This window comes from Diplotaxodon limnothrissa, linkage group LG10 (assembly GCF_057381915.1).
Source record: "Diplotaxodon limnothrissa isolate DT_005_m linkage group LG10, D_limnothrissa_male_GT1.1, whole genome shotgun sequence".
In the NCBI taxonomy this organism is placed as follows: domain Eukaryota; kingdom Metazoa; phylum Chordata; class Actinopteri; order Cichliformes; family Cichlidae; genus Diplotaxodon; species Diplotaxodon limnothrissa.
Window position 1 is genome coordinate 11,333,863 of NC_140605.1, and position 21,803 is coordinate 11,355,665.

The following is a 21,803-nucleotide window of genomic DNA, read 5'->3' on the forward strand; positions in this document are numbered from 1 at the left end:
TATTGTATAGCATTGCAAGTTTGCAGGCCTTTAGGAGGTCAATCGCATCAATTAACAGACGCCCATCCTGTGCTGTTTAGAGGAGACCTGTTGCTGTGTTGAATGAAAGCTGCACACCCTCTCCCACTGAGCATGACGGGATCCTGTTGTTAAAACCAATGGGAAATGACTTAATCAAGGTGTCACTCAGGGGGGCAGCCAGTTACAGTTCACAGTACCTGAGCTGTTTCAGCGAACAAGCAAAAAGCTCCAAAATGGCTAGCAACACGTGGACCGTGCCTTTGTTGCGCACTGTTGTGGCATAGCTTCCCCACATCTCACTCTGTTCAAGCTTCAGCTCTCTGTCTGCAAAGCCGCTGTACACAGCTGGCGAGGAAAAGCAGTTGCTAGGACACCAAGACCCATTGAATGAATAATGTGAAATAAATTCATTTTGAACAGCTACTTCCCGCATTTGTTTTAGTTTGTTTGGTCTTTCGTGTGTTGGTGACGATGCAGAAATACTGTGTCGCACATTAATAAAACATGAAACAGATGTTCTACAAGCTTTCTCGCTGAGGCTCCAACACCTTAAGTGTGAGAGAAACACAACATTGTTAACGGAGCAGTAATCGTGTCACACAAAAAAGGAAATGCACTTTGACTCATTAAAGCAGGAAAAGCAAAAGTGGAAATAAAGGAACAAAAAAGGTGGCTCAACTTAACATCATGTAGCCTTTTTTTTGTATGCTTTCACAAATAAGAGCATCGTAAGGCTTGAATGAGAGCCATGTTCCCAGTTTTGTGAATTGTTGCCTTGCTAACTATTTCTTCAAACTCTCTTCCCATCAGGAGTACACCATCGATGTCTTCTTTCGCCAGAGTTGGAGGGATGAGCGGCTGAAGTTCGATGGGCCCATGCAGGTTTTACCCCTCAACAACCTCCTGGCCAGTAAGATCTGGACTCCTGATACTTTTTTCCACAACGGAAAGAAATCTGTAGCCCACAACATGACAACTCCTAACAAACTGCTACGACTAGTCGACAACGGCACGCTTCTATACACAATGAGGTGAGCATTTTTTGTGGTGATTCGGAGGTCAACACCATCACTTGAAAAAAAAAAATCTGCAGGTGCTGTTTAGTAGATATATTAACCGTCTTAATTTGGCATGAGAGCATCCTTATTTTGACATTCCTAAAAGAAAAAAGAAAGCATAATAAAAGATTTCACCCACTGGCACTCAGCACTTTTTACAGCCAGAAGTTCTCCATATGTATGAAAGGGTGACTCGCTTCCTTATAAGCTTATGCTAGGAAGCTTGGGATACAGTTGACTGTGACAGCATTCCTCTCCTATCATTCAGCCTCAAATACACTAACCGGTCGTTAAGTGATGACATGACGAATCCTACTTCTGGGCCTAAAGTAGTCTGTGTTTAATATGGCTTTTGTGTTGTTAACATGTTTAATGTTTTGTATTTTCTTCTATTTAATCTCAAAAAGCTCCTAAAACAGTCAGTAATCACTGTTGACCTCCCTCGGCTTTTATTACCGCTAATCATTTATTTAAGCTCAGTTTTTAAAACCTTAGGATGTAACTACAGCTCAGCACTCACGTTAACTTTTATCGAGTGGAAAAAAAGTTAGCTTGTTTATATTATACTAACATAGCTGTGTCGCTAGCGGTCATGTAGCACATCATTAGCTACAGCTAGCCAAACTTCAGTAACCCTACAAACGTCACTGCTGTTTAGTTTTCTTTCTTCATTTATGTTTGAAGTGATAACAGAGCTGTATGTTTTAATTTGTTTCCAAAACCACGCAGTCAGGACATGCTATATTGTATTTCGATGGAAGCTAGCAAGCTAACTTCCTGCTAACTTCCAACTCCGTTAAATGTCATAAATTCCGTTTTCATGGATGCCTGGATGTTAAACTCAATTGTTACACCTGGTAGAGCAGAACGTTGATCATTTTATTAAAGATGAAAGACTTTAGACAGTTTTTCAACTCTCAGTAATGCCATAGTGATCGACCTGCAGCGGAGTTTAGGCCCAGACACGGCTAGTGACGTCAGACTTAACGACTGGATTATTATTATTAGTTGTAGTAATAGTAGTAGTAGTATTATACACTACCAGTAAAAACTTTTAGAACACCCCAATTTTTCTAATTTTTGACTCATCAAAGTAGCCACCTTTGACAGATATAACAGCTGAACACACCCTTGGCATTCTTTCTACAATAGACATCAAATGATTTTCAGAAAGTTTTTCATATATCTGTTGCAGAAGTTCTCATAAATGTGTGGCACTTAAAGGTTGCTCTGCTTTCACTCTTCTGTCCTGTTCATCCCAAACGATCTCACTGAGGTTTAAGTCTGGAGACTGTGCTGGCCACTCAAGCTTACCATCTTGTTCTTTTTTCCTGAGGTAGTTCTGGCATGTCTTGGACTTAAGTTTTGGATCACTATCTGGCTGTAGGATGAACCCCTGACCAACTAGGTGCAACCAGTGGGTACTGCAGAATTCTGTGGTAGCTGTTTTAGTTTAGTTTCTCACTCTGTACAAGTCACCGACCCTGGATCCAGCAAAACAGCCCCAGACCATCACACCTCCTCCTCCATGTCTGACAGTTGATGCCACACACTGTGGAACCATCCTTTTCGTCTGCTTGATGGCATACTGTTGAACCTTATTTTTTAAATCTGAGCACTTACTTTTGTAACATTTCAAGCTATGCATTGGACTTAAACAACTTGAATCACAATAAATAACTGAAAAAAATGGGGTGTTCTAAAACAAAATTGACCCACCATATGAAAAGGAAAACTATCCATAAAGATCAAAGGCATTTTCTGTATCAGTGTGTAAAAATGCTTCTTAATGTTGTTTTGTTGGACGAATAAAACTCCAGCCTGTGGGCAGTTTTTGCCAGGCCTGTAATGGTTTTTCAAATTCATCATCCTGTATTTAGTCAAGTCAAGCAAAATTCTGTCGCCAATATTAAAACATTTTTAAAAACTTAGTTTTGATTTATAATAAATGGGGTTTTTTAAAGATCATATAGAAGGTACTGGAAGTTACTGTATGTGTCACCATGTCCATGCAAAGTTTCATTCAGATTGGCCCAATGTTAAGGGTACATAGAGGCATATTTACATAAATATGCTCTAATCATTATATACAGATATTTGAACATGGCAGTCTATTGACTCACTTTCCCAGCTTGCCTCAACTGGCTATTAGAGGAACAGCAGCAATAATAGTCAATATTGAATCATTGAAAACATTTTTCAAGCTGAGAATTTACAAAATTCTCATCCTTCATCAAATGAAATCGGAATGTTTGTCATATTTTTTTCAGTTAGAACATGAACATTTGATAGAAAGAAAATTGGAAACTATAGTCCCGGATTCCAAAGAAAAGTTAGAAGATTATGAGAGAACCTAGTTTAGCTTTTACAAGATGATGTGTGTATATCAGCAAATTCAATAGCTAGAGACATTTTATTTAAAAGCATGAATGCAAACACCGTGGTGGCACTAGGGTGAAAATTAACATCTTAGGAATAAAATTGTGCTTTTTACCTGTCTGTGAGTCAGATAGCTGACTTGCAGCCAGTCTGGCCCATATATGTATCACACGCAGACAGCCGAGTGAATAATACTCACTTGATCAAAGGAGTGTCATTGTGTGTATGTCATGCGTAAAGTACACTGTAAATAGCATCAGCAAGACAGTCATAGTCACTGAATACCATTATGTACTGAATAACAGCAAAAATAATTCTGTGATTGCTTTGGCTGGAAACACTGAACCTGTCGATCAGCATTCACCAGCTTTGCACTAGGCCGTGAAAAGGCTGCAGAAATGTTTTTATGATGCTCGTGCACAAGGTCAGTATAGATTTTTAGGGGTGAAAATGAAATGGTGAAAAAATCATTTTGTGCTCCCACATGAGTAGATCTGATGCTGTGGCAGTTCTGCCAAGGCCAACAAAGATCCCTGAGCTCTGATGTAGTATTACAAGGACTAACATGTTTAAATAAGCAGGGAAATGTATTGTGAGATGATGAAAAAGTTGCATGATTAAGTATGATAATCCTTGGCATCCTTGATAATCCTTAGAGGCCCAAAAGCATTTTTGGAACCAGCTTAGTTGTATTATGGAGCTAAAATAAACACCAGCAAATAAAACTCATTTATAGGAATTCTGTATTTCCCATTGCAATGCTTTTGGGGGGGATGGCATACTTTAATATTATTAACACTATTATACATTAGAGACCTTAATATTATTACATTATATAATATTAGCATTAAAACCATAGTTCCGCAGTGTGCTATTTGTCCTCCCATCATCCCCAAATGGTTGCAGCACATGGCTACCCCTCCTTCCTGTTAAAAGGGAGTTTTTCCTTCCCACTGTCGCCAATTGCACGTTCAAATGTGGTTATTTGATCGTTGGGGTTTTCTCTACATTATTAAAGGGTCTTAACTTAAGAATGTAAAGCACCCTGAGGCGACTGCTGTTGTGATTTGGTGCTATATAAATAAAATGGAAATGAACTGAATAGTTCAAGTAAAAATAGTGTTATTACATAAATCCAAATGTTGTTAACCATCTTTACTGCCTGAATAAAGAAAATAAACACTTACTTCATGCAAATTTACAACTGCATCCCCCTCTATCATTGCAGAGTTGAGCCAAAAAAGTAAAAACACTAAGATCTGGAATTCTAATGTGTGAGCAGTCGGCGAGAGAGATTAACTGTTTTGAACCGCTAAAATGCATGTAGGTGAAAATCTGCGCGCTCAATGTACAGCATCAATAATGTCATGTCTTATATAAAATTCTGTCAAATATATTGATATCTTGCCAAGCCCTAATGAAAAACTGCAAAGTATTCTTTAGACCATCCCTACTTTTACTGACTCTATCATAAAACTCATATCATAAACTTAATATGGAATGTATTTTTGAAAGCACTGGCAAAGAACTTTCTCAATTTTAGGGCTACCTTTCATCTATCTTAAGCTTTGGGTGATTAGTTGAAGGGGATCTGCATGAAAATATTGCTGTGTTATTAGAGGTACTGGAAAACACTCCCAAGGAGAGACTGATACCTTAAATTTCCACATACTGCACAGGTATTAGGCTTTAGAATATAAATCTGTCTCACGGGAAGTTTAGTGCACAGTGCGTCACCATAGCGCCCCGCTTTGATTGACATTCCTCACTAAACAACTGCTTAAATCCATTTAATCAGCACGTCTACAGGATCTGAACTGACAAATGCTATGAAGGCCTCGGCTCTGCAGGATTGCATCATTATTTCTGAATTTAGAGAGCTGGTATTGTCTGCCAGCGCTGCTGCGGTTATTTTTTGTGAAAGCATTTGTCACTCATTTACAGTTCACCTCATTTTAACTCAACCTCCTTGCTTCTTCTTCGGCATTTCTCTGTCCCTCACTAATATTAATTTGTGAGAAGACTCAGGTGTACTTTTTAAAGAGAGAGAGGTTTATGCAGGTTTATATTTGTCATTAAAAGCTGTTTCAAGAATTTATTGTATGCGAATGTATCATTTACTAAGTGGACTTAACAGCTTAGAGACCACCAAAAACAAATACAACTGTACAGCCGTACTTGGGGATTTACAATGCCAGAAAGCCCTTTCAACACGGCCAAAGCTGAGAAGTAATGCTTCACTTAACACGCTGCTATGTGACTATAAAAGCAACACAATACAAAAGCAATGCTGCTAAGACACAAGTTTTTGTCTTGTCTTTAAACATTTGGTATATTTAGTATATAAAAAACTAAATAAATAGATTGTTTTATATGATCTATAGCTTGCTAGTAGCATGACTCCTGTGTCTCCCCCCCCCCTTTTCCAGAGTGAAATACATTTTTACTTTAACAAAAGAATTGTATTTAACTAAAGAAAGACTTCAGTGATGGCAGTGGGTGTGATCCACATGAACAAATAAAGACAGGCATCAAACAAATATAAAAACTGGTATCTGTGAAGGCAAGTGTTGTATTATTGTACACAGTGAATACACTGCAAAGCAGCTAAGCAGTATGAGGATTAAAAGTCTGAAGACATGGTTCTCTGCTGGAAGAGGGTGGACTGATCACTCTACCTTGAAGCAGCAGGTTGATCAGTGGATCAGTGCAGCTATAGAGGTCTGTTGTGGTGAAAACAGCCACAAGGCATAGCTGTTGATTTTCTGGGCAGCAACTGTTCAGACCCTCCCTTATGGCCACAACCAGTCAGTAGCGAGCAAAACAAAAGGACCGACACAATGAGCTTTTCCTGAAGGATGTCTGGGTTCACTCTAAGAAGGGAGTTCAGGAGGGAGAAGATTCCGATGAGGTTCTGGGACACACTTGGGAAATTTTTACTCCCTGGTGGTTTGGAAGCTTTCTGATATCCGAAACACACATATGCACACATACACAAGAAGTGGAGGAGGTGGTGGGGTTCTGCTTAGACTGCTGCCCCCACAGTCCTGGATTAGAAAATAGTTGGGTGGTACCCATCATGTCTCACATTGTTCAAAAGAGCACAGTGGTAGCAGTCGCCTCATTAATTCTTTGCTTTGTCTTCCTTTATTATTGTTCTAGTCTGGCTGTTCTTCCATATGCCTGCAAATGTTTCAAGCCCTTCAAGAAATTAAGAATTTCTGTGGGGGCAGATCAAAACGATGCTTTCCAAATGAAGCTTTCTACTCAAATTATACTAATATTTTAGTAACATGTTTTAACAGCTATTCAGTCGATTGTCATTCACTTTGCACATCAATATTTACTTTGTAATAACGATCACTTAACTTGCACCAGTCATCAGATCCAATTTCAAATTGCCCAGTGCTTTGGTTTATGAACAGTGCTGCCATTCCTGTCACCCATCATCAGCAGTACTTTAATAAATTAATACTGGAAGGAGTAATACTGTTAAATTAAATTTGAGTAATCAGTCACTGTCAATCAGTTAAGTGTTTTTGTTTGATTTGATAAGTCTCGGGTTATGAAACAGAGCATAAGTGATGGGTGAAATAATACTTTTTTATAATATGTATACATTTTATTTTTTTTGTCCGGTTGCACATATAAGTGTGGCCAATTCTTTCTGTATATATTTAATTATCATATGATTTTAAATATATACATATATTTTAATATATATATGCTAAAACTAAAATTAGGCATGAGAGGTTTAATAAGGCTTTGAAAGTATAATAAGCTAGGTCTATTTAAATACATTAAAGTGGAATATATTATTTTAGAGAAAATGCCAGAACAAATTGTAAGGCAAGAGGAAGGGTTAAGAGAAGAAAGGCAGAAATGTCGGTTCAGACAAGAATTCCATTCAGCGGCTTGAAGGCAGCAAAGAAACATTAAGCAAAATACATTTAACTTAATTTTTAGACGCAATCACACTGTAATGTTAGACAACCCTACCAAAAAACTACTAGTACTAATTTTATTTTTGCAATTTTATTATTTTCGTTAATTTTTTTCTCTCTATCATATATTGGAACATGTGGTCCATTTCACCTGATTACAATCCTGAGTCTGAAATGTAAACACCTCTAGAATATAAAAAATACCATTTACTAGGTTACTAAGGGTGGCTAAGGAGAAGTGGCTGACAGAAAAAGGAACCTTTTTTTAGAGGTTTCAATGTGTGTTCATTGGTGTTTTATGGTTCTGTAAACGTTGCCAAAGTTTATCAGACTTCACCTCCCCAAAAAACACCAGCATGTCTGCATTGTCATTGTGAGTACCATAAATTGCTGACACATGCTGTGTAAGGTACCTCTATGCCCAAGCGCTTCTTTGCAAGGCTGATGATATAGTTGTAAGCTCTGTATGAAGACAGCTTGCCTTTTTGTCTTTAATCAAAACCATTCTGTCTTCTTGTAGCCTTTGTTTCTGTCAGAGTATAAGTACAGCGCGTGAATGTTGATTTTAAGTGCCGTGTGATGCAAAAGATTCTCACATTTATGTTGTAAAGCATTAGCTTGTGTAGATAGTGAGCCACTTATCAGTAATGAGGCAGCAACAGAGAGCACAGAAGCGAGTTAGAGGCAAAAACAGGCTTGGCATTGTTGTAAATACAACACAATGAGCTAATTGGAAACAGAAAGTTTGTCTGTGGAGGCAGCCCGCGATGTTACACATTTTAAGGCTGTGGCTACAAATAAACTTGTGGGACTTTCTGCAACATTAAACAGTGAGACCAAAAGAATCTACCCAATAAAAACCCAGTTTTCAATGGATGTACAGGGTAAATATGGTATAATTGAGTTTAAATAACCCAGTTTGGGGGGTTTATGTGTGAGTTAGTGCACCAAAGGATGGCATTTAATTAGTTGCTGTGTTGTTTGAACTCGGCAAATGTAGCCCCGATGTTGATTAAACATGTATGAGTGAGATAACGTGCACAATTTCTCTGTTTACTTGCAGAGTGCCTTTTGTGGCCTGGCCATTTGACCAACTGAAACAAATTTGGGTGCTCTCTGGAGATTTAGTCCATGTCTGCCTTCTAATTACCACTGACAGGGTGGTGATGCAAAGGAGGAGAGCGAGAGAGGATATAATCTGTTCTCCTTCAGTTTTTATTCACACGTACACAAATCCCTGGTTTTGAAATAAACTCAGAGATTAAAGCATTATTTGGTCTACATTTGGATTTGTGGGAAAGCCAATTTTGATGCACGATAAAGCAATTTGCATAAGACCTTCCCAACATGTCTCACATATCTCTATGAAAATGCTCCAAATTATGTTTCTGCAGAAATATTTGACATCATTATGCATCATCATTTGTTTATAATGACCTGTTCAACCATCCTGCAGACTGAACAGTGATGCATTTTCTTTCCCTCTGCCCCCACAGGTTGACCATTCATGCCGAGTGCCCCATGCACCTGGAGGATTTCCCGATGGATGCACACGCCTGTCCTCTGAAGTTTGGAAGTTGTAAGTCAGTCCAGATGGTCAAAACAAAAGTGTTTTATATAAGATCAGACATCTGAAACAGTGGGGATGGTTCTCTGCAGGTGTTAGGAACCTTTTCCTGAACTATAAAAAAAGAAGAAAAACAAAACAAAGGCTAAAACTACACTGCAGTATGATGTTTGGTAATATAACAAAAGCAGTTAAGAGAAAATTTTATTAATAAAGATCTTCTCCCTCTTTGGGCTGCACCCTTTAGGCATCGCCACAGCGACAGTTAATGTGCTTAAATTACTTTCAGTATGCTCATAGTGCGGGGCATGTAACCATTCATACACAAGCATAGGCTATTTACTGTTTCAAACACAGCATTAGATATAGTTTGATGTGTTAGCATCAATGCTTATATCTCTCAACATAAAATGATGCTGATAGGTAGAGCATTCATTTTGGATACATTTAGTTAAAAAAGTGGCAATGGAGGAAAAGTCAGTGATCCCCTGAAGCGTGAGGATTAAATCTCAGGGTGGTGAACACAGTAAAAGGAATTTTTTTGTGAAACCTGATATCATTATCGAAAAATGTCTTTTAGATCCTGAAGTCAGCAGTTAACTTTTTGCCAAAGCAAATGCTGATAATCCTACAATGTGCAGAGGTAGGAGAAAAACAGAAAATATTGCACCCATATTTTGAGCTCTCACCTATGCTGTCTGTTTTTTGGGGGCTGTCTTCTGTTTGCTCAGATGCTTACACAAATAATGAGGTGATCTACCTGTGGACCCAGGGTGACGAGAGGTCTGTCGCTGTGGCAGAGGACGGCTCCAGGCTGAACCAATATGACTTACTGGGACATGTTATTGGCAAAGAAACCATCAGTTCCAGCACAGGTATGCCATTCTGGGTACAGACAGCAGCATACAATACACTGTAAGGGAAATCAGAGTTTGTCTGGAACAGGCAAAAAGTTGATTTTGAGTACTCAAAAGTGATCGAATTCTCACTTTTGAAAGATAAACTGCATATAATCTATTCCACTGAGATATAGTGGCTCTTGTGTAATTTGTCTTCCAAATTAATAAACAGTCTGCAGTTTCTCAACAGTTTCTGTCAGTTTAAATTCATCTTGCATTGTTTGGCTCCATCGAGAAAATGATGACTGAAACTATTCAGCATATTTACCAAGATAATATGAAGACGTTTGCCAGAGGTGAAAGTTTCTTTTTGGTTTTTTTCACTTTCCTTTGGGGTTCAGCCAAGAGTCAACTATGATAACCATCGTCTAGCCCTTTCTTTTGATTGCATATTCATTTGATCTTAAAATCTTATCTTCAAAACTGTTGCAGAATCCTTTTTATCTGTCACACAAAAATAAATGTTTTTGTTATTTCCCCATTGGAGGGCTTAAAGCTTATGTTAGCAATTTAATATAAAGGGATGAAATAGCACGGTGAGGGCAGGGTACTCACATATGCTGCAAATATTTACAGCAGCAGCATCTCACTGGTAATAGATCATTTGAGTTCAAACACCTTCAAGAATGTGCTGCATTTTTATTATACTTATCAGTCACTATCATGTACCGCTAACATCAATCAGCAGCTTTAGTTAATGGTGTAATAGGACTAGATAAAGTACCAAAGAGCTTGTAATGGTAAAGCTAAAAATAAAAAGTTGCTTTAGTGGGGCATTTGGAAATCACAAGAGTAAAACAGCTTACCAGCGAGCCACGCTGCTCTCAGTTTTGAGAGATTTAACCTTTGCATTCAAGCTGTTTGCTTGTGAAACTTTCAAGAGGTGAGCCACAGAGTCGCTGATATCTGTCAGACTTCAGTTGTCTTTGGAGACTAAAGCACCAAGAATCCACTTTGTTAGATGGCACTCCTGTTTTCCAAGAAATAAAAGTGTGTGTGTGTATGTGTGTGTCTCCTTTAAATAACTGCACCTGTTTAACTCTACAGAGGATGCGTTCCTTGAGAGTATCTTTATTGTTTGTGCTGTTTGGTGGGTTGAATGTAAGTCAGGAAAATTGCAGCGATGGAAGAAGACCAACAGAAGTCTGACAAGTACCAAAGATTCATGATAGAGTCAGTGCGATTTCTTTCATAAACCACTTCAGCTTATGGCGGTTGGAAAAGCTCATTTCCTTAGACTTTAAACCTAATGGACTATAGTGATCTAGGGGGATGGGAGGATTTGAGCCCGTTCAGCTCTGGTTTGATTCTCCTCAGAAAAAAACAAAACCAAAAAAACACCTCAGGGATGGAAATCTGTTTTTCGTCCTATCTTCGTAACACAGATTGCAAACATGGCACTGAGAGCTGGCAGTTGGAGAAGATGTGAGTTTATCCATTTGCTAGTATAATTGACATATTTATATGAACAGCAAAAAACATCCCAAGGAACATGTAAATGTGCACTTAAAAGAATGTGACACTTTGTATATGTCTTATTAATGACATCAATGTGATGTCATCTGCCAGTCTGTTTGTTTACAGTATTTATTATTTAGTTATTATTATACTTTTTTGTCTCTTACGGTTAAAAACTCTTGCTGTAAGTAAAAGATGGACATAGCTTCTCATCTGAGCCAATGCAAGTTACTTAAACTTACATTCTTACTATCAGCCAGCAGGTGGCGACTCCTGTTGTTCCAAAATCAAATCATGTTGTATAGAAACCTTTGAGAATGCAGTCCTTCAGCTCATTAGGACCTAGCATTCTCAGCTTGAGGCATTAAGGCCAAACTAGCCAATGGGTGTTGACACAGTGGCTATGTCCATCTTTTATATACAGTCTGTAGCTTAAGGTTTGGAAGTGTGCATCAACATCTTTGGAATATTTTAAGCATCTAAGCATTTTCTGTCTCAATACTGCTCACGTCTTGTCACATGCACGTTAATGTTCAAACATTAATGCATCAATTTTCAAATATTTTTCCTTGTGTTGCTCTGAGCGAGGAACAAGTATATTAATAATCATGACCCTGTCTGTGTCTCTCCATCTTTTTCTGTTTGTCTCTTTTCCCCTCAGGCGAATATGTAGTGATGACAACATATTTCCATTTGAAAAGGAAAATTGGCTATTTTGTGATTCAAACCTACCTTCCGTGCATCATGACTGTCATACTGTCTCAGGTCTCCTTCTGGCTAAACAGAGAATCCGTTCCGGCGCGCACAGTATTCGGTGAGTGCTATCTCGTGTTTTAAATCCAGCTCAAATAAATGCATTAAATGATTCATTGAAGAAGCTAGTTAATCAGAGGGCTATTAAATGATGAGGTAACAGAAATGCACTGTCTAAGGACTTGGCAAACAAGTAAACGGTTTGAAAAGGTTTGAGCATGAAAGTTCTCTTTTTTTAGCTTTAGTTAGCTTAGTACATTCAGGTGCACAGGAGCACTGAAAATAATTTATTTTATCAGTTCTGACTTTATTCTGCTGTTAATACAGAGAACATAAAACAAGATTTAAAGCATTTACATGTCATATTTTTCCTTTATTTTTCATAACAATTCCTCTTTAATATAGAGACATTTCCCAGTTGCCATCGCGACAATTGACTGTGTTTTCTCCCTTTAAGCCATGAATAATAATAGATTCAATTTGTCCATCGAACTTGATTCATGCTAAGAACATTGCGTCAGATGTGATCAACTCAAAGGTACTCAAATAAGGAATGTAATTTTCCTTCTCCTGCAGTTGTTGTTATTGTGCTGCATAATCAATATGAGTAGTCTTATGTAAATCTAAACATGGTTAGCATTTTTGCATTTAGACAGGTACATGCAGAAGCATATATTGCGCAAAAGATTTTAAAAATGTATGCAAGGCAAAGCGTTGCTGAGAAGATAAAAACTGTTCCAGCTCCCTTTGTGCAGTCTGAATAACCATATCTCCTTCACTTCTGCACAAATACACCCACTATTAGATTTTTCTTACACAGTCGTCTAAGAATCACTTCAGCCCCATAAGAGGTTGAATTTTTAGGGGACAATTTCCTTCACATTATGATAGTAATTTTAATCAGTGCCGTTTTCTCAGTGGACAGTTTCAAGCTGTGTTGGTTTTAGTTTTCTCGCCATCATGCTTACAGTCCCTTGGTTTATGAGAGCATGTGGCTGTCATTACCTGCGTAATCTAATTTATCTTTTTTGTTTTTGCATCCTCAGTCACCTTCCAAGTTATATTTCTAGTTAAGACTCGATACTTTTTGATTTATACCTGCATTTTATATAAGACCATTACTCACTGTTACCGCAAGCACCAGATGTCCTCGTCTCTGACACCAGTTAATTGCTGTTGTAATGAGGACTGCTTTTTGTACAGATGAATATTCTAATTTTATGTAAATGGTGGAACAAAGTCAAGATTAGAAATGCATTACCTGCAAATCAATCAGCCCATGAATAGCCATGTATCACTCTTTTGTTGCAGCCTTTTTAAGCCTCCTTTGTATCCGTCTTTTATCAGATGAGAAAGGTTGGAACAGATAAAGCGATGCGCTTCGATGGGCGAACATTGTCCGAGCTGCCTTTCCTTTCCATTCGCCCTGACTGTAAAGGCCAGGTTGTGAAATGATCTGCGAAATTTAGAAAGTTTTAAGACATCGTTTTCGCCTTAATTAATTTTAGCAGATGTAGATCTGCTGCTCATTTTTCAAAAGTGGTGTCATTTAGCGATTTACCTTTGCACGCAATCCTGCAGCTTAGACAGGTTGTGCTTTATGTATGCAGGTCAATAGCATGTCTCTTTGTTTGTGTATAAGCTAAAGGAAACTTTCAATATTTTCATTCGTTGTACTGTAGATAAGTCTAGTAAGAAAATACATTCATCAGACTGGTTTGAACAGAAGAACATAGCCTGAAAAATCCTCCGTAGTGGGTCATTACAGAGATTCTACATTCTCATTGTTTGAACTTGCAAGACTGACCCAGTGTACTTTGAATGTTTATGCACCACTGAGTTATGTCATCTGTATGAGGCTAGACTTTTTGATTTCATACAGTAGATTATGTAAAGCTCTGCAATGCAGGGAACTACACCATCATTTTTAGTTTATAACTTACACCTAATACCAAACCCAGGAAAGTGAATCTATATTAGGTTTAAAGAGACAGTACGCATTAACATTTCTTTTTCTAGCCATAATCCAGACTATTGTTATGTTGCAGTGCAGCTTTCTTTTCTCTTAAATCTCTAAAGAGATGTTGGTCAGTATAAAGTGAGAGTTTAGTGCCAGGATAGCAAAACCCAAACAAACCATGACTGAGTTGTAAGTAACTTTCTTTTAAAGGGACAGTTCACTGCCACATTGTTATTTATCCAATTTTTGAAGAGAATTTCCCAGTGACTGAAGACATTGGTAGAAAATTTCCTTCTCTTGAATGCACAGGAACTACATGGCACTTGCTTACGCTTAATATAAAGCACCTTGAGGCGACTGTTGTTGTGATTGGCGCTATATAAATAAAATTGAATTGAATTACCGCAAATGTTTAATTTCAGAAATAATGAAATATCTGCTGATCTTTTATTTTCTCCTCAGGTGTCACCACTGTCCTAACCATGACTACCTTGAGCATCAGTGCTAGAAACTCCCTTCCTAAAGTGGCCTATGCCACCGCCATGGACTGGTTCATGGCTGTGTGCTATGCCTTTGTCTTCTCTGCCTTGATTGAGTTTGCCACAGTCAACTACTTCACCAAGCGCAGCTGGGCATGGGATGGGAAAAAAGAGGGCATGGAAATAAGGGTGAGTGATTCTCATTTGCAACAGTTTCATGTAATCAAAAAAAAAATGATGGATGTGTGACGCCTGCTCTTTCGAGTCATCGCAGCGCACCAACATTAACTATCACCAATATGTGAGGACAAAAACAGAATGAAAGGCAGCTAGTTCAGGGGAAAGGCTCACGCAACTTTTCTTTGAGTTCATCTAAAAAAGGGGGGGCTGCATGAAGAAGTAGCTTAAGTTCAATAAGGACAGACCTGGTACATAGAACTGAACATTAGAACAATAAAAACAAAGCACACCAGCATAAAAAGACTAATATAAGTTAGTAATTGTGCAGCTAAAATGAGTTTACCTGATAAATGTATAACACAGTCCATTTCAAACTGAGAAAAGGAGTATTAACTGTGGCTTATAAGCAAAGCTATATTAAAAGGACAGCCTTCTGGGGTGCTTGGAAAAACATATAAGACTCATATAAGAAACATTATGAAGCTGTGCCAGTGGTAAATAGTGGCAGTGCTATTACTGTATTGCTGTGAGCGCATAAAAACACAGCCACAGACACAACATAAAGGGAAAGTTATTTCTTCTGTGACAGACAGTGCCACGAATCTATTTTCTGCTACCATTGTACAAACTGTTTGACACAATCAGTACAGCCTTTTCCCGCTTTTTCTATAGTTTGACATTTGGTCCTCGGAGCGATTGGCAGAAATGCATATTGCTGCCACAGAACTTTTCAGTTGGTGGGGATAATTTGCTGCGTTACACTGCTGCAGAGAGGAGGTTTTTTTCTCTTTTCTTTTTCTTTTTTTTCCCCGCCCCTCCTCTTTGATGGCTCGTCTTAATGGCAACAGCCTGGACTGGGTTCTCAGGGACTGTGCTGAGCATGCAGTTGTCATGATAGATAAAATAGAATGGGGTCACAGAGGGAGACGTGACACTCCTAACACACTGCCTGCTAGAACGAGCTACTGGAATCCAAAGCAATCAGGCACTGCATATATTTCCCTTTTTTTTTTTAGCAAATTTAGAAAAATGACTGTTAATGAGCACGAGCTACATAAGCAAAACCTCTTCTTCAGGAGAGAAGTTTTAGCTAGTAAGTCTTTTTTAAAAATCTAGCCCCGCAGCCATCAGAGCTAGGGTTTCAGCCACCACTCCTACCGGAACCAAATGATGACTTCATCACCCTTAGGCTGCTTTCTTTTTTTAGGTCTCAGATATGATCCACAGATGAGTGTGTGCGCACTAATTTACTTTACTGGTTATGGAGCATCGATGTAATTTTCCTTTGCTTTTATTCGACCATTTTCTGTGACAGGCAATCTGCCTAATTAGCTCTCCCCTCTCCGGCTGAAGGTGAGGTTATTACAGAAATTAGCCGGTGGGGAGTTTGGTTGGAAAAGCCTGCATATTCTCAGCACTCTGTGACACATGATTGGACACTGCTATGTTGGATATCATGTGCTGTTTTATCAGCAGAGGCAGAAGCACTGGCTGTGGGTTGCACTGGCTGTGGGTTGCTCTGCTGCGGCCAAGGGGTGATCGCGGTTTCGTGTGTGCGTGTGTGTGCGCATGTGTGTGTCTACGCACCTGCAGTACATAATAACTTCATCAACATTTTACCAGAATAATTCATTATCTCTTATTAGCACAAGCACTTGCATGTCAGTAGAATGTATTCTGGAAGTTTTGATGCACTCAGGTGGAAAGAACAAAGGTGAGTTGACATTTCTGGAGGCCAGGGGTGCACTTTTGTACTTTTTCAGTCCCAATAATGATAGAGATACTTGGGTGTTAAGCTGTGTTCCTCACTGCAAGGAGGATACTTGGAAGCATTCTTTTGTACAAGTTTTTTGATGTAGCAAGCATGAAATACCACTAAATTGCTGACCCCTTGTTGTTGGCGTTTTCCATGCGATGCTATATTAACAAATGTAATAGGCCGCCTACACACTAGACCCTACAGGAACTGCTCTCCTAAAGAAACCCATGTCATGAAGCTCCTGGTGCACCATTTTTGTGCTGATGTTAATGCCAGAGTTAGCAGACTGTTGGTGGCTTTCACACCCTATGCACCTCAGCACATGGCAGCCCCACTCTGTAAATTTACGTTGCCCGAGTTCATCCAGTTCTCAAGATTCTCACAGCTGTTTGTGGAATAGCTTGCAACTTTTACGAACTGACTTGTTGCCATCATGGCACCCTATTACAGTGCCACACTTGAAATCAGTGAACTCTTTAGAGTGACTCATTCTTTAACAAATGTTTGTAAAGGCAGACCGCATGGCTAGGTGTTTGATTTCATAGATCTGTGGCAAAAGGACAGAAAACACCTGAATTCAAATGTTAGAATCCTTTTTTTCCATATAGTGTACATTAACACATCCTTAAGTGAAATCAGAAAGGTCTATTTCATGTTTATATATAATATCATAACTAAATGACATAATTATTAAGAGAGGCCACCCATGCAACTAGCAAGTTCCTCCAAATTTTGATAGTGCAAGTGCCTCTACCTAAATACACACTTAAATGCTCACGTCAAAACGTGTCCACAGGAACACAAACAGGGACATCGTGGCTCCCTATAGACAGTCTGCACACTCACATACCCACATGCTCACATACTTGGGGCTATTTATTACGCCAACACTTCAGCTCCAGTCTTAGAGAGGGACAGACTGTCACAAGGTTCAGTTACACGCACACATGCACACACTGAGCTCCAAACAGCAGGACACAGCAAGGCACAATTACCCCCAGGACACTTAAACACACTCATCAAGAAATTCTGATGCAACAATTTTCAGAAGTTACAAAGACAAGGTCAATAGATGCATTGTATTCATGGAGTATTTTTGCCTGCAGCTATTGAAATGACTTTGAATAGTACACAGGAATCTGTGGCTGCTAGTGAATTATGTGCTCTGTTACATAAGGTTCATAAAAACATGCATACAGCCCAGTGCTACATACTGTTCCCCCAATAATTAGACCATATAAATTATTACCTACAAGGACAATGGAACAGCAAAAAAGAAGAGAAAATTTGCTACATTACTGTGCAGATAGCATCCATAGTCTAAAAGACTGAACAGTTTGGGATGGTATTATTAGAGCTTAGAGGTGTAAGTGCAGAACATTCACTGATCAGTATGAAAATTGGTTTTAGAAGTTTGGTACACAGCCTTCATAATGTACAGCAAGTTAAATTGAGACGGCCAAACACTTTTAGTACTCACTGAAAGTTTCACTATAAACAGACATAAACTGACCTCTAATTTAGCGACCATAAAATTGCAATTTATGTTTTCTAAATACAGGCTAATAACCACTTTCATTCAGGCTTTCTTCTCCAGACTGGTGGAGAACTCTAAACATAGTATTTCTGTTGATTAAAAATGCTCTTAAAGGCAGCACCGCAGGAACATTTGAGAGTTTTCTCAAGTTAGCCATTCAAGTTAACTCAGGGGAAGGCAAACAGGCGGTTAGCAACTACAGAATCCTTTGTTAGCACCCACCTGTCATTCAAAGCGGCTACATACTTATTAATTTGAAGCTCCCTCTCCAAACATACATACCGTAGGCCTCTTATACAATTTCCGTGAAGATACTATAGTGGCCAGAATGGTAGCATCTGTTAGCATCTGTTAGCTGTTGAGGACAAAAATATAGCATCTGTTAGGTATCAACTCTAAAAATATACTGTCTGCTAGCAATCAAAGCTAAAACAATAGCGCCTGACAGGTACAGTGGCAAAAGGTATAGCGGTCATTAGCTATCGAGGCTAAAATTGAGTGTCTGTTAGCTATCGAGGCCAAAACTGATTTTTGTAGCAGGCTGTGAAAACACAGGAGTCTGTGTGGACTTGCGTTTGGAGCCAGTCTCAAGTGGCCATTATAGGAAATCAAGTTGTGGTTTGGCTTCATTTCTCAGGACTGGTGTTTGCCACTTCGGATACACATATTCATCAGCCAAGTCATTCTACTGTCGGACATGACACTCACCACTGGCAGTGACTGATGGCTATCTGCTGTGTTCCATCCATTTTGCAGTCGATCCAGTTTCACAAATTTTATGATTGAATTTCTGCTCTTTAAAGATGCGTGACGGGTAGCCATCCTGTTGCCCTGCTCACTCAAGGAAACACACTTATGACAGTAAATATATTTCCTCCTCAATCCTGCTGCCTCCAGTACAAAGTCAAAAAAAAACAAACAAGCAAAACCTACTGGCAGACATTAAAAAGGACTCCCTGTGAGATTTACACGCACTCGAGACACTGAACATAGCCACGGCACATGTCTTGTCACGTGTAAAACCATTGCTGTGCCTCCATTCGTGAGTATATGTGAACACTGAGCATAAAGACCAAACAAAATATTTGGTGATGAGCTGTGCGCTGTAAGAGATTCACCGTGAAGCACTTTGGGGTAGAGGGGACATTAGTTATGCTAATTAAAAAGATGGAGAGAAGCAAAAAGGAAGGAAAATTAAATGAAGCTAAAAAAAAAAAAAGTGGAGCAAAAATTAAAACTGGGCTCAAAGCAAAAGTGAAAAGGGGGAGCTGTGAAAGTGAAAATCTGTTAAAGTGGCCACAGTGGGGATGAATGGTGTGAAGGAAATTACCACAGTACAGACTCGCACACTGGATGCCACACAGGAAACTAAAACTCTGCCTGGTAATCAATCTTAGTGTCCTACTTGCTCTCCCACATCTACTGTGTGCGCTGTACTGTTCTTTGCTAGGCTGACAGGATCCTCTAGTGATGCAAGTTTAGCTATTTGAGCCAGTACCAATTTAGCAAATAAAATTCTGGCTCCCTGTGCGACTTCAATATGAAAGACAGTCTAATGATTTCCCTCTAGTAGAACTAAGACGGCAGTCTCTCCAGCCAGCTTTATCACACAGAGCCTTTGTCGTGTTTGTTGTATCGCAATCTGTTTGCCTGCAGAGGTCTGGCTGCTCTCATTGATACAGTTTGTCAGACATGTTTTCAGGCGCTGTTATTTTGCTTTTCCTTCTAATCCTGCTCTGTGCTGCTACTGCTACTGCTAGCAGTATCAGACGCCAGTCCAGCCTGGTTCTGCAATGATGCAAATCAGAACTGTTCCTATTCCCATACTCTTAATTTCATCATGATTTTCTTTTTTTCGATCTTGGTCCTTTACGTTCTGCAATCCAGATTTGTATGATGCAGATTTGATTTGACGGTATGTTCAAAAGTAGTTCCAGCTAGATACTGATGAATACAGTATGTAAGTTGGGTAATTTTAATATAATTGGTAAACTTTTTTTCTTTTCTACTTTTCTTTTCAGGAACCGTTTCAGGCTAACATGGCCAGGATTAAAGATATGGTTAGGCTTTTGTTTTGTTCTTGTGTGTGTCGTGTCTCGTGGTGTTGCTTCTATTTCCTCTTTATGAGTTCAAATGGAAGTATGGTTGAGTCTGGTGCCCCCCCCTTCCTAACGACCTTTGCTTTACTTCCTTCTTCCTTTTCAGAGAAGAGAATCTGCGACTTTGTCCAAAAAGGCGAACAACACCTTCAACATTGTCGGAACCACCTACGCCATCAACGTAGCTAAAGATCAAGGTTTAACGACCATTTCCAAGAGCGCGGGAACATCGGCGAAGCATCCCTATATGCCTGACCCCTACATAGAGGCCAAGAAATCCTACAACCGCGTCAGCAAAGTGGACAAGATATCACGCATCATTTTCCCAATTTTGTTCTTCATCTTCAACTTGGGTTACTGGGCCACATATGTCAACAGAAAGCCCGCTATCATGAAGGCAAACAACCTAAACTGAGTCTGACCAAATGCTCGGCTTGATTGGGTTTGGTTTCGGTGTGCCAAGTCCATTACATCTTTTTTTGTGCGTGTGTACGTGTGTGCGCGCATGTTTTGTGTGTCTGTTTTTTCTTAGGCATCTGATATTTTGCACGTCCGTATAGATGGAAGGCAAATTTGACCATACAGTAGATTCACATAGAGTAGTGGACCGTGGAGGAAGCACATTGTCACGTCAGTCTGTGTTTGTGCAGCATTTCTTTTTAGTTTCGTCCCCTCCACACTTAGCTCTGGCCCTGTTCTCTGTTGTGAGTAACCCGGTGATCTTTGCTGTACCTTTGACGGCTTGCTGTTTTGTAGAGTAGTCAAATTGCATTTTCCACCAAATTTGGACATGTTTGCGCTTTTCTTATGATAAGTCAGGGCAAGCATGCGTTCAACGTTCTCGTTGTAGCTCATTACCAATAATAAGACTGTCACGTGCATTGAGTTGAGATATGCATGCAGACATGCACACGAACACATGCATCAGAAGACACCAAGAGAGCCATTTGCTGGTCGCTTTACTGTTATTCTGTTAGCTGGGGGCAGCCTGTGTAGGTCCATAGGAACATCGTTAATAATCGTCAGTGTCTGACCTTCAGCTTGCGGTGAAGTTCAACAGTCCCAATACAGTATTATCTGCAACTGCTTTCGCGTCTCATTGGGCTGCCTGTACATTTTCTAGTTCAGTGGCTCTTTGAGGTTTAATTGGCTATGTCCTACGACAGAGAAGCTGCGTGCCTTGGTAAATACACACATCACGAAGCAAAAAAGGCTTTGACATGCTTACACTTGCATTTCCACACATATAGACGACGGTCTGTGTGTTTACATTACATACAAACATTTACAAACTGGCATCCATGCTCTGCAGTGTAGTGCAGTATGGGCTGTGCATCACGCACCGCGCCGGGGGAGATGGGTATAAAGTGTAAATGTTTCCCATGAGTGCCGAAGGCTAACAGACCTTTCAGCACTAGTGAAAAGCTGAAGCAAAGATATTAAAGGATATATCATAGTCCGTGTGCCATTTATGTTTTGACATCTCTGTGAGCTGAGCAGTCATTACAAACTACCGCCATTACCTCAGACTGAAGTCGAATTCACACATTATTTTTTTTCGCCGTTCAAATGCAAATAACGTGACACGTTTCACAAATTAAATCATAGCAGACACTCGCCCTTTAAGTAAACTGTGAGCAGGCACCTTGAAACCTTTTTTTTTATTGTTTTTGTTTTTCACCCTTATTTTGTTTCCATCGGTCACCGTAG

General features: G+C 39.4%; 1 protein-coding gene across 1 annotated transcript in view; it reads left to right on the forward strand.

Annotated features, from left to right (window-relative positions):
- The window catches only part of gabra3 (gamma-aminobutyric acid type A receptor subunit alpha3), a 78,778-nt gene extending 58,270 nt beyond the window's left edge, over positions 1–20,508 (forward strand). The window contains exons 4-10 of the mRNA XM_085363513.1: positions 832–1,052; positions 8,899–8,981; positions 9,701–9,844; positions 11,988–12,140; positions 14,502–14,707; positions 20,016–20,054; positions 20,200–20,508. Coding sequence (XP_085219639.1) covers positions 832–1,052; positions 8,899–8,981; positions 9,701–9,844; positions 11,988–12,140; positions 14,502–14,707; positions 20,016–20,054; positions 20,200–20,508 — 1,155 coding nt within the window. The remainder of the gene's footprint in view (positions 1–831; positions 1,053–8,898; positions 8,982–9,700; positions 9,845–11,987; positions 12,141–14,501; positions 14,708–20,015; positions 20,055–20,199) is intronic.
- The last annotated feature ends 1,295 nt before the right edge of the window (positions 20,509–21,803 follow it).